General features: G+C 45.3%; 1 protein-coding gene across 2 annotated transcripts in view; it reads left to right on the top strand.

Moving 5' to 3' along the window:
• SLC6A17 (solute carrier family 6 member 17) overlaps positions 1-14057 on the top strand; it is a 296779-nt gene that overhangs the window by 141295 nt on the left and 141427 nt on the right. For both annotated transcript variants that reach the window (XM_063955024.1, XM_063955025.1), the window contains 3 exons: positions 1086-1267; positions 4811-4921; positions 5010-5251. In XM_063955024.1, coding sequence (XP_063811094.1) covers positions 1086-1267; positions 4811-4921; positions 5010-5251 — 535 coding nt within the window. The remainder of the gene's footprint in view (positions 1-1085; positions 1268-4810; positions 4922-5009; positions 5252-14057) is intronic.

Genomic DNA, 14057 nt, shown 5'->3' with positions numbered 1-14057 from the left:
GCACGAAATAACACATTGGCCCCCACAGGTAAAAACCTCAAACACATAATGCCCCCACAGTGCCAGAAACACATATGCCCCCACAGTGCCAGATATGACCCCACAGTGCTAGATATGACCCCACAGTGCCAGATACAGATATGACCCCACAGTGCCAGATACAGATATGACCCCACAGTGCCATGTGCCCACAGTGCCAGATATGCCCCCACAGTGCCAGATATGACCCCACAGTGCCAGATACAGATATGCCCCCACAGTGCCAGATACAGATATGCCCCCACAGTGCCATGTGCCCACAGTGCCAGATATGACCCCACAGTGCCAGATACAGATATGCCCCCACAGTGCCATGTGCCCACAGTGCTAGATATGCCCCCACAGTGCCAGATACAGATATGCCCCCACAGTGCTAGATTTGCCCCCACAGTGCCAGATATGCCCCCACAGTGCCAGATACAGATATGCCCCCACAGTGCCATGCCCCCACAGTGCCACATATGCCCCCACAGTGCCACATATGCCCCCACAGTGCAGATACAGATATGACCCCACAGTGCCATGTGCCCACAGTGCTAGATTTGCCCCCACAGTGCCAGATACAGATATGCCCCCACAGTGTCATGCCCCCACAGTGCCAGATATTCCCCCACAGTGCCACATATGCCCCGACAGTGCTGCTCACCGCTGTGTAGAGAGCACATCGCATGCTTCTCCTGCCTGCCGCCCTGCCTCTCAGTCTGGTCTCCGGCGGTGACGGCAGCGTGTATATCTCAAATCAGGCGCCGGTCCGCAAGCTCTCATTGGCTAACGAACCGGCGCCTGATTTGAGCTATACACTCCGCCGTCACTGCCGGAGACCAGACTGAGGGGCAAGGCAGCAGGCAGGAGAAGCGCATGCTGCGCTCTCCTCGCCTCGGGTGTATGGGCGGCGGATCGCGATCGACTGGTCGCATGTCCGCGATCGACTGTTTGGCTACCCCTGATATAAACCATACAAGATTTGACATGTGGTACATAGATGTTCAAAGGCATTGTAAAGCTGCTTAAACATATTTTAATGAATTATTTGTTATGTTTTCCAGTGGTGGAGGCTGAGTGTGACAAAAGCTCAGCTACAACATACTTCTGGTATCGGGAAGCTCTAGATATTTCAAATTCAATATCAGAAGGCGGAGGTCTCAACTGGAAAATGACCTTGTGCTTATTATGTGCTTGGAGTATTGTGGGAATGGCCATGATTAAAGGCATCCAGTCATCAGGCAAGGTAACTGAGATTTTTAGTTGTGATATACTAAGTAGAAATCATAAAGCAATTTTCTGCTAAACAATGGGCACAAAAGATTTTGGGGTAAATGTACTAAGTAAACAGCTGATTCTCTGCATATTTAACCAGGAAATTTAAAATGGCAATACTGGTGGTCATTCCGAGTTGTTCGCTCGTTGCCAATTTTCGCTTTATTGCGATTAGTCGCTTAATGCGCATGCGCAAGGTTCGCAGAGCGCATGCGCTTAGTTATTTTACACAAAAGTTAGGTATTTTACTCACGGCATAACGAGGAATTTTCATCGTTCTGGTGATCGTACTGTGATTGACAGGAAGTGGGAGTTTCTGGGCGGAAACTGGCCGTTTTCTGGGAGTGTGCGAAAAAACGCTGGCGTTACTGGGAAAAACGCGGGAGTGTCTGAAGAAACGGGGGAGTGTCTGGGCGAACGCTGGGTGTGTTTGTGATGTCAAACCAGGAACTAAACTGACTGAACTGATCGCAATGGCTGAGTAAGTCTGGAGCTACTCAGAAACTGCTAAGAAATTTCAATTCGCAATTGTGCTAATCTTTCGTTCGCAATTCTGCTAAGATACACTCCCAGAGGGTGGCGGCTTAGCGTGTGCAATGCTGCTAAAAGCAGTTAGCGAGCGAACAACTCGGAATGAGGGCCACTATTAAAATCAATAAATGGCATATATTGTTTTGAGTAGTATTGCCATTTTAAATTTTCTGCTTAAACATGCCGATAAGTGGTTACTTTTTCAAGCCGGTGCCTAGTAAATGTATCTCTTGAGCACAAAACCTAATCTAGTAGAGTAGGAAATTAACAATGCAATCTATTCTATCAGTAACTTATAAACATAGTTACTGTACATACAGTTCTGTTAAAACTAAAGTTTTTTTTTTACTTGGGGCACTCTGGAACTATTTCTAAGGTACAGTACATCATGAAGAGGAAATTGGACAACAGTGGCTACAGATGATGCACAAGCCATTTATTGAAAAATATTAGTAACAAATATTGTCACCAAATGGCACTGGCAATTCAAATCACTTGAAGACCTTTGTAATTGTTCATGTATCCACCACTGTGGTCAACAACAGTTTCCATTCTGAGAACAGCATTCCCTGTAGCAAAATGTAGCTTGTCAAATGAAATAGCCAGCACATGACATCTAATGCTGTCTTTCCCCTGGAGAGAAATGTAATAGGATTTGAGTTTACGTGTGAGTGCAAAGTTGGTGGGTGCAAGTTAGCCTAGCATGCGAGTCCATGCGAGTTTATTTGCTGATAAACTCGTGCCTTGTAATGCAAGTATCATTTCTTTTTCATGGACCTACCACGCCAGCTGAGTATATGGGAGTGAGAGTGTCTAAGGTGTGTGTTTATTGTGTTTATTTTAATATTTATTTTACATAGACCTACCACGCCGTGTGAGTGTATGTGAGTAGGAGTGTCTAAGGTGTGTCTGTATTGTGTTTATTTAGATATTTCTTTTACATGGGCAGTATATAGGCACCAGCAGGCCCTTCAATGCCCTGCATGCTGATACTTGTGGATCTCTAAGTGCCGCTATGTGGGGAAGGCTTGCTAGGACCTGCAGTCATTCTGTAAAAGACAATATTACTATAAATGTAAACCAAATGCAATCAACGCTGGGCTGTGGGTGACGGGGATAGCCCCGGGCTTCAGCCCATGCCTGTGGTACCCTGGAGAGGGGGGACCCCTTTATTGGGAGGGTTCTCCCTCTTCAGGGTACCATTTCCAGACCCTGATCACTGGACTTCACCCCATGCAACTTTTACAGTAGTTGTGAGTTCATTTAAGGAAATAACCAGGTATCAGAACAGGAACACAGCATTAGTCTTCATGAGCTGGTTATTCCACATGACACGTTTCGTTTGGGTGGCACTTGATATACCGGCTGTCTGGATCCTGGCGCTCCCGACAGCTGGTATACTGACATCTAAATCTCCCTCTTGGGGTGTCCACGACACCCCTGGAGGGAGAATAAATAGCATGGCGTGCGTATCGCACCACCGTGTCCGAAAGAGGCTCTTTTGCGCTCGCCCCACGGCATTCTGGAGTTCAGGATCCCGGCACTGGTATGCTTGGTGCAGGGATTCCAAGCGCCGGCAACTCATACCACACCTGTTATGTTCTGCTAAAGAGAATGTTGTTCTTTGAAAGGAAACTGTTATTGAACATAATGAAGGACACATTAGACAAGTGTAACGCTATTTAAGTGATTTGTATTGCAACAGCACCACCTGGTGACAACACGTTCAATTAATGGCTTATGTTGTCCACAATTTTCCTCATTATGAGTCTTGGAACTGGCTCCAGAGTGCTCTTAACCACCCTGTAGATACACAATTCTCACTGGGATCTCAGAAGAAGATCAAAATGTTTCTGCCTAAAGTGACATTGGCTACAATCGCAACAAACAAAGGCCCTCTTTCAGCATTTGTTGCAAATAAGACTGAAATTGCAATTTTCTCTGCAATGCAATTGCTAATATTTGCAAGAGAAGCCACCGCCCAGAAATATATAAAAAGATGCCGACCAGGGCAATCGAAATTTGCTTATGCATGCGCATACGATACGCAATATAGGGAAACATCGACTGTTAGGGTAGACAAGTGGCTACGCAGACTGGACGGGGCAGTATACATGCAGACGCCAATTTTTTTTAAACACAAGTGATCGCAACTGATTTCAGATACAGGCCCCGAAAATGGACATGACACATCTGCATTTGCGACTGATGTTGAATGAGGGCCTAAATAATGTTCTGTGTTTTAAATCTATGCTTTAGGTGTTCCTCTAATCCTGCATTTTGGAATGGGATGTAATCCCAATTATGCTAATTTGGGGCAACTAGAAGGAAATATACAAAAATGAAAGATTTTACACATGATTTCACTGTTTTCATTGCTATAGTAATGTTGCACAATTTAAAAAAATAACAGAAATACGTATTGGGGGTCATTCCGAGTTGTTCGCTAGCAGTTTGTAGCAGCCATGCAAACGCTATGCCGCCTCCCACAGGGAGTGTATTTTTAGCTTAGCAGAAGTGTGAACGAAAGAATCGCAGAGCGGCTACAAAATAATTTTGTGCAGTTTCTGAGTAGCTTCAGACCTACTCAGCGCTTGCGATCACTTCAGACTGTTCAGTTCCTGTTTTGACGTCACAAACGCGCCCTGCGTTCGACCAGCCACGCCTGCATATTCCCTGGCATGCCTGCGTTTTTCCACACACTCCCTAAAAACGGTCAGTTGCCACCCAGAAACGCCAACTTCATGTCAATCACTCTGCGGCCAGCAGTGCGGCTGAAAAGCTTCGCTAGACCCTGTGTGAAACTACATTGTTCATTGTAATAGTACATCGCGCGTGCGCATTGCGCCGCATACGCAAGCGCAGAAGTGCCGTTTTTTGCATCAACGCTGCACAGCAAACAAATGCAACTAGCGATCAACTTGGAATGACCCCCATTGTTCTTTATGCAAAAGATACTGAATACATTCCTTCCACATTGCAGGTAATGTACTTCAGCTCCCTCTTCCCATATGTGGTACTAATATGCTTCCTTGTCCGTGGATTACTGCTAAGAGGATCTGTTGATGGAATTCTTCATATGTTAACTCCAAAGGTAATGCTATTGAGTTTATCACTTTCACACAATTACTGTACATCTTGTATGATGGCAAAGTGTCTAATTTGTTCAATGTCTGTTTTAGATGGAGAAGATGATGGACCCACAGGTGTGGAGGGAGGCAGCAACGCAAGTGTTTTTTGCTTTGGGACTGGGCTTTGGCGGTGTCATTGCCTTTTCCAGCTATAACAAGCAGGATAATAACTGCCAGTTTGATGCAGCTCTTGTCTCTTTTATCAACTTCTTCACCTCTGTGCTGGCCACTCTGGTGGTGTTTGCTGTCCTTGGATTCAAAGCCAATATGATGAATGAGAAATGTGTAGTACAGTAAGTACACAGACCCATGCACCCCTTATTACTTTAAAAGTGATAACATATATTTTCTTACATGCTTGAAAAAAGAAACAAACTCTAACTCTGTTTTCCCGTTCTATAAACTTTAGTCTTTGATTCTTTTATTATTAAATTAATATACAACACAAAAGTGACCTCTGATTCCCACAAACCCATATGAACACTTCAGTCACAAGAACTGTATCATCTTCACTCAATACCCCTAATCTTTTATTAAGGTCTCCCTGTAGTATCTAGTAATGTTGTGTATACTCTGCTTCATTAATTCTTGACACCTCCTGTCTTCTCCTCTTCTCCTTAGTTTGTGCTTTTAAACTAGTAATTTAGCATTGCATTTTCTTTTTCCATTTGTTTAATAGAGTAACAAAGAAATAGATATGGAATAATTGTTCTGCAAGACTTGCTACTCTGTTTGTACATGCGCCAAGCGTAGAAGTCAGATATCGTATCACATTAGCTGCAAACTGCATTTATAAATGCAGCCTTTTGTAATAGGAATCATACACTGAAGTGCCAAAAGTAATAGGATAGGTGCCTAGTGTCGTGTAGGACACCCTCTACCCTGTAGACAGCTTCCCACAGCTTCCTTATATTTGTAAATGCAGGATCTTTGGTGCAAGTGGACCTCTCCACAGCATCCTATAAATGCTTGATGGGGTTCATATTGGGCAAATGTGGTGGCCACACCATTCATGGTAACTCTACAGAATGCTCCTTAAACCAATTCTGGACAACTTGAGACTGATCAGCATTATCCGCTGGAATATTCCATCTTTGTGGGGGTACATGAAGTCCTTGAAGGGCTGTAAATGGTCATCAAGCACTGCAATGTAGTGGTTATAATAATAATTTTATTTATATAGCGCTCTTTCTCCAATAGGACTCAGGGCGCTTAACAGATAGAATGAACATAATACAGTACAGAAATAATGAAGTACAGAAAAGCTTTTCATAAAATACAGAGAGCATGGAGATACTAAAGGGACATTATGGAAATGCTTGAGTAAACAGGAAAGTCTTGAGTCTACTTTTGAAGGATTCTAGAGTGGGGGCCTCTCGCACTGTGCGGGGAAGTGAGTTCCATAGAGTCGGAGCCGCATGACTAAAAGCTCGAACCCCAGATGAATTACGGGAGATTCTAGGAACTGCTAAAAGTCCTTCATATACAGATCGCAGTAATCGAGTGGGGCAGTATGAAAACAGAAGCTGCTTCGGGTACCTTGGGCCCTGGTCATGTAGTGCTTTGAAACTCAGTAAGCCAATCTTGAAGATGATTCATTATCTTACAGGCAACCAGTGAAGGGAGTAAAGAATGGATGTTATGTGGCTAGAACAGGGCTGGTTGGTTAACAGCCTGGCAGCTGTGTTTTGCACCAGCTGTAAGCGGTGCAATTTTTTTGTTGTGAGACCAAGGTAGCGGGTATTGCAGTAGTCTAATTGAGATGATACAAATGCATGTATGACTTTTGACAGATCTTCAGAGGGAATTACTGTAAGTGCTTGATTCTGGCTATGTTCCTCAGATGAAAGAATGAGGATTTGATTGAGGCTGATATCTGATGTTTAAGTCTTAAGCCACCATCCAGGACAATGTTTTTTTCGGATTCAGTCACAGCCAACTGGCACTCATCCACTCCTGGAGCACAGTTAGACAGCCATTTAGGGATTTTATTGGGTTCTCAGTGCCCGGAGCAAAGGTACAGTTGTGTATCATTTGCATAGCAGTAGTAGACCAGGCCATGGCGCCTGGTTATTTCACCCAGTGGTAGCGTGTAAACTGCAAAAAGCATGGGGGACAGTATAGAACCTTGTGGGACACCACATGGCAATGGCATTGATGGTGATGAGTATACTGCAGACTCACCCCCCTCCCCACGGCGCCAACGCAATAAACGTATTGCTCGCGCAGCAAAAAAGGGGCGTGGTCTCAAAAAGGGGCGTGTTACACAATAGTAATGCCCACAGTAGTAGCACCCCATAATACACATAATGCCCACAGCAGTAACGCCTCTTATACAATGCCCACAGTGGTAGTGCCCTTTATATAGAGCCCATAGTAATGGTGCCCCTTACGCAATGCCCGCAATAGCAGTGCCCCTTATGTCCCCAGGAGTGATGCCCCTTATGAAGTGCCCCCTTTACAATACCCTCATTAGTAGTGCCCCCAGTAGTAATGCCCTTAATGGTAATGCCCCTGTGTAATATTGCCCCCAGTAGTAATGTTGCCTGTAGTAATGTCCCCAGTCGTTTAGCTCCTGTAGTTATGCCCACTTGTAGTTTAGCCCCCAGATGTAATGCCTATAAGTAGTAATGCCCCCAGTAGTTTAGCCCCTGTAGTTACACCCCCAGTAGTAATGCCCCTGTAGTTATGCCCCCAGTAGTAATGCCCTCCTGTAGTTTGCCCCCAGTAGCTTGCCCTCAGTAGTTTGCCCCCAGCAGATGCCCCCCAGTAGTTATGTCCCCCAGTAGTTTGCCCCCAGTTGTAATGCCCCCAGTAGTTGCCCCACTGTAGTTTCCCCCCCAGTAGTAATGTCCCCCAAGTAGTTTGCCCTCAGTAGATGCCCCTCAGTAGTTTGCTCCCCAGTAGTAATGCCCTCCTGTAGTTTGCCCCCTTGTAGTTTGCCCCCAGTAGTAATGTCCCCCAGTAGTTTGCCCCCCAGTAGTAATGCCCCCAGTAGTTTGCCCCCCAGTAGTAATGCCCCCCCAGTTGTTTGCCCCCAGTAGATGCCCCTCAGTAGTTTGCCCCCCAGTAGTAATGCCCCCCCAGTAGTTTGCCCTCAGTAGATGCCCCTCAGTAGTTTGCTCCCCAGTAGTAATGCCCTCCTGTAGTTTGCCCCCTTGTAGTTTGCCCCCAGTAGTAATGTCCCCCAGTAGTTTGCCCCCCAGTAGTAATGCCCCCAGTAGTTTGCCCCCCAGTAGTAATGCCCCCCCAGTTGTTTGCCCCCAGTAGATGCCCCTCAGTAGTTTGCCCCCCAGTAGTAATGCCCCCCCAGTAGTTTGCCCTCAGTTGATGCTCCCCCAGTAGTAATGCCTCCCCCAGTTGTTTGCCCCAGGGTAGATGCCCCTCGGTAGTTTGCCCCCCAGTAGTAATGCTTCCCCCTTCCCCCCCCCCCCCCCAGATGTGCCGCTACACAAATTAAAAAAAGACATACACAACACACTTACCAAGCACCGCTCCTTGTCCGGCCGCTGCAGTCTTCAGAGCGTCCGCTTCTCGGCACTATGGGAGAGACGTCATGGCATCTCTCCCATAGCGCGCAATGACCGAGTCGGAAGCCGGAGCTCAGTACTGAGCTCCTGACTCCGGCTGCCGCTGTGCAGGGAGACGGGCGCCCGCTGGTAACACAATCTCAGTGGGCGCCCGTCATCTCCCTGCTGCGGCGCCGGGGACACATGGGTTGAGGTGAGCCAGAGGAGGCGGAACTGCGTTCCGTCTCCAAATGGAACTGACGGAACACAGTTCCACCCCGTTCCGGCTCACTTTAACCCCAGCTGTAGACTAAACTCTCTGTGACCTGCCTGTGAGAAATTATTTGAACCAGCTTAGGACTGTGCCATCCAGTCCACATAAATATATCAGGCGCTCAATCAGTAGCCCATGGTCCATGGTATCAAATGCTGCAGAGAGATCCAGAAGGATTAAGATTGAACAGTCACATCTGTCTCTTGCCATTAGAAGATCATTTAACACACACACCAGGGCAGTTTCAGTGCTATGTCTTCTCCTGAATCCTGATTGGAATGGATCATAAATATCATGGGTTGTCAGGCGGGTTTCCAGTTGATTTGCAACCACTTTCTCAATAACCTTTCCTAGAAAAGGAAGGTTTGATACCAGTCTGTAGTTGGTCATGTAGTTGGGATCTAAATTAGTTTTATTTAAGAAGAGGTCTAACAATTGCTTCCATTAATGGTTCAGGAAAAATGCCCATCTGCAAAGAGCATTGAACAATTTTTGCAAATACAGGACCAATTATATCCATACACCCTATTAGAAGTTTGGTTGAGGCAGGATCCAGATCACAGGTGGTGGGACGCAAAATCCGAGCAATTTCAGCAATGTCCTTTACATCCATTGTGTCAAAGTCGGGCCATGAAGGCAGGTGGCCTACATTGCCAGGCTTAGTAGTTTGGCACTGTTGAGATTCCAGCTCGGATGGTGGATATTTTATCTGCAAAGAAGTTTGCAAACTCGTTACACATTGCCTGGGAGAGGGTTTAATCAGGCTGCAGGCATTCTGGCTTGCAAAGCATCTCCACTGTGCGGAAAAGTTGAGCTTGCCTATTGTTTGCTGCCATGATCTCATTTGACAGGAATTTTGATTTCTTACAGGTGATTGTCGATTGGTATTCTTCATTATGCTTTATTAGTTTTCTCTTGTCCTTCACAAGGTTAGTCTTCCCTCATTGTTTTTCCAGCCTATGCCCCCTTTTCTTGAACTCCCTAACACTGTTGTCAATCCAGGGAGCTTGACAGTGTGGTTTACGAGGTTGTATACGTATAGGGGAGATAATATCAATTGCAGCCATCACATCCCTTATAATAACGGACTAGGGAACAGAATCAATGGTTACCGGTCAATTGTGTGCCCAGTTAGCTCAGTGGATTCAACCCATGCCACGTGAACACACTCCACAACATTTTGGAATCACAACCAGTCTGCATGGTGCCTTGTTGATGACTGGGGTCCATGGACTCATGCGGACTGCGCCACAGCTGGAACCGTAACTCATTGAACCTCGCCACATGTCACCAGTCCTCCAAAGTCCAGTAGCTACATCATGAGCTCAGGTGAGGCACTGGGTCCGGTGTCGTAAGGTTAACAGTTGCACTCTGGTTTGTCTTATGTGCATATGTGTCTGGTACCGCCTGCATTGTATGTGGATGTGGTTTGAGCCAGTGTTGCTTGTCTGTTACCACAGACAAAACTAGCCAAAACGCTGCTGTTCGCGATCATTATGCACCCATGGTTGGCCACTTCACTGTCTATGGTGGGTGGTAATTCCTTCCATGAAATATTCCTGGTACACACGTGACACCGTAGATCGAGAAATGTTGTCTGCACAACTTCGGAAAGGGAATGTCCCATCTGTCGGGCATCCACTGTCATGTCCCATTCAAACTCTGATAATTCACGGTGCACTGCAATGAGCAGCCTAGCCAGTGTTCAGACTGACTGACAAGATGTCAGATTATATCAGCCACCATATTGTCCGGGTACACATCGCTTTAGTGTGTACATGGCATAAGAGCCTTCAGCAGGAAGCCCTTGCTGTGTTAATCGCTGCCCATAATTTGCTTCTAGTGGCTGCTGACTGTGCATTCACAAAAACTGAGTGACGTCGGTAACTAAGGAGAAATAATTGTATTCTGACAAGGATATCAAACAAAGTCAAAATAAATTAGATATCAATTGTACTGTTATAAATGCATTGCTTCTTTTATATAATAGTGGTTAGGTGTCTATTTACTAAGCCTTGGAGAGAGATGAAGTATCAGTCAATCAGCTCCTAACTACCTGGCTGTGTTTGAAAAATGACAGTTAGCAGCTGGTTGGTTGGTACTTGATCTCTCTCCACTTTATCTCTCTCAAAAGCTTAGTAAATAGACCACTTAGTGTTCTAACATAATTTTACTTTCTAATGGTTTATGTATAATTTTCCACCTGTCAGCAATTGAGACCAAGCTTTTTCTTTTAAACAACACTAAAAAAAAGGCTTTTATGATTAATAATTTTTTACAGTATTCCAATGGTGAATAAACTATATGCCTTCACTGACACATATTTAATTGTAGGGGTCCATTTTATTTGCATACGTAGATAGACAAGATGTCACCAGGTACCACAAAAGATGCAAAATAGGGATTAGCTTGTTTCCAACCAAATTACATGTAGTGGATACTTGCCACCTCCACCATACCAAAGTGCAGGAATTCACATATTTTTACAAAATTCACAACTATCTCTCTAGAACTGATTACCTTTTAACATGGCAGTCATTGATTCTCAAAGTCCGGGCTTCAGGTTCTGAACCCATTAGCTTATCAGATCTCGCTGTGATCTCGATCTCACTAGACCCCGACTGTTAAGGGGGGTACACACGGAGAGATCCATGCTTAAAATCAAAGCAATCTGACTACACTGCTTAGATTTTAAGCACGGATCTCTCTGTGTGTATGCCCCACAGCGATAGCGATGCGCAGCCCCGCGGCAGGCACAATCTAGCACAGTGGTAGCCAACCCCGGTCCTCAAGAGCTACCAACAGTTTGCGTTTTCCAGCTCACCTGGCAGGTGCACATGTGCAGTTATTACTAACTGTCACATTTTAAAAGATCCACAGGTAGACTCTGTGAGGAGACCTGGAAAACGTGCACTATTGGTAGCTCTCAAGGACCAGGGTTGGCTACCCTTGATCTAGCACATCGCTCATTTCACCCGCTGGGTGAAATGAGCGCCCCCGTACCCCTACATCGCTCAGCACACTTCGTGCTGTGCTGAATGGGAGGAGAGATGCGTGTTGACAGATCATTCAGCACACATCTCTCCCCGTGTGTACTGGCCTATAGGGAACTCCAGCACTATTGGTGGACTTAAACCTCCAGCAGTAGTTGCTCAAACAATAGGCTGGAGACCACAGGATAATGGACTGGAGACACATGGGAGCACGAGGGTAAGGTCAGTTCTGGGTCAGAATCTCAGTCGGGGCAGATGAGGCACTGTGAAGATGGCTTAGTGGGTACTGAGTAGATGGTATGCAAGCACTGAGTAGATGGTATATCGTGCAGGCTGAGTACAGGAACACTGGAAAGGCAGATGAAGGTTAACACACTAGACTGGAAGTGGGTACAGGTAGGGCAGGAGTCAGAAACCAATAAGTAGGAAATCAGACAGAGTATCTACAGAAACAGCAAGGTTTGCGGACAGGGATCAGTGTCTTACACTTTCAAGGCACAAGCAATAATCGGCACACATAGCTGGGCTGACTGACTTATAACAGTAACACTGTCCAATGGGTTAAGCCAGTTTGGGAGTGTTTACTTAATTGCAAACTCTGTGCAGCTGCAGTGCTGCACGTAGACAAGCTCCACTGCTAAGCACCCAGGAACGCTTCAGCCGAGTGGAAAACTGGCTGCCTAGTAACAGGCCGCTGGAAGACACAACCAGGCAACAACCGGGACTTGAGAGGAGAACAAGCTACTCGGCTACTGTAGACAACTTCAAACTTTGGAGGTCCCATTTTTTTGGGCCTTCTTCCCTGATTTTAAAGTCATGCTGAAGTTGGCATTCATGCTTCATTCTAATTTTGTGCACAACAGGTGCGTAAGTTCATACAGGTACCTGGAGGCAAAATAGAAGGTGGTGCCCCCCCCCCCCCCACCACCCCCCCTCCCCAGTTGCTCCAGCTTGCACGTGGTGACGCCCCAGCGACTTACCAATGGTACATCTGGGAGAATAAAGATTCCTTATTGCAGCTAATTGTGGCGAAAAGGAATCTTTATTTTTGAGTGAAGGCTGCAAATGATAATAAATAGAGCCCTGAGGAGGGATTTAATCAGGGCTCGTAGAGAGTTAAAATTGTGAGAGATAACGTACCAGCCAATCAGCTTCTGTCTTACATTTTACAGGCTGGGCTATGTTGAAAAATGTCCGGTGCCGATTGCTTGGTACTTTATCGCTTTGATAAATACCCTCCCTTAAAAGTTTTATTATAATAATTAGTGCATTTTCTTAAAACCAACTTCTGTTCACCTTTATTTCTTCATATAAGACACAGCAGCAGAGCTGTAGCTCACTGTGTGCACACTTTGATCTATTATCAGACACATTCCAGACTCTTCAGCTGAAGGGGTCTTTAAGGGGATTTTCTGAGCTTGGTCAGCAGTCAGCAGTGACTGGCCCAAACTACTATGAAATGAGTGGAGAGAAATCTTTTCTAGTTCAGCAGCCCCCTCGGTCTTTCTTTCTTTGTGCCCCTCTGACAGCTGAAGCCCTGCGGCACATGACCTATTCTTCGGGGTGAAATAGTTTCCTTTGTTGCTAAGTATAATTAATAGTACCAATCCCGATTATTCGACTCTGCCCAACAGGGACTTACATTAACTTATCAGTCTTTGAAGACACACCCTTCCCACACAACCAAGGTCACTTATGATACACAAAAATACAGTTTGTTTATAGTTCAACAAATGTGCTTCAAGCAGATCTTTGTTAGAAAGTTTTAATTTCAGTGTCGTGGTAACAAGGTTGGTAAACTGCTCTCTGGCCTGCTGATATTGGATAGATCAGCGTGTGTTATTTCCTCTTTGAATTACTTCTTTAATCGATCCTTATGTGTATACAAAGAAGGACACTCTCCAATATAAATGTCCAATTACTGTTTTATTATACTATCACCAGTATCCAGACTATAGAGCTGCACTAAAAAGGTCTACAGTTTACACTAATGGTAGACATGCATTAGGTCGATAGGTTCAAAAGGTCGACAGGGTCAAAAGCCACTAGTGGTAGACCTATTGACTGTAGACCTTTTCAGTGTAGATCTTCTAACTCACACCCATATCACCACCCAGTACTCAAACGTACACTGTTTGCAGCCAAGCATTCAACATGTCTCTTGTCTCAAGCCTTCTATCACTAATTTACATATTTTGTATCTTCTAATATTCCTTTTAATTTAAGATAATAATGATGTTGCCATACATTACATATCTTGTCTGTCGACTTCAATCCATTCCACAGACCATTCAAAGACTGGCACCTCAGCATCAGACACTCA

Source organism: Pseudophryne corroboree, chromosome 2 (genome assembly GCF_028390025.1).
Source record: "Pseudophryne corroboree isolate aPseCor3 chromosome 2, aPseCor3.hap2, whole genome shotgun sequence".
Taxonomy (NCBI): domain Eukaryota; kingdom Metazoa; phylum Chordata; class Amphibia; order Anura; family Myobatrachidae; genus Pseudophryne; species Pseudophryne corroboree.
This window is presented reverse-complemented; position numbering and strand designations above follow the sequence as displayed.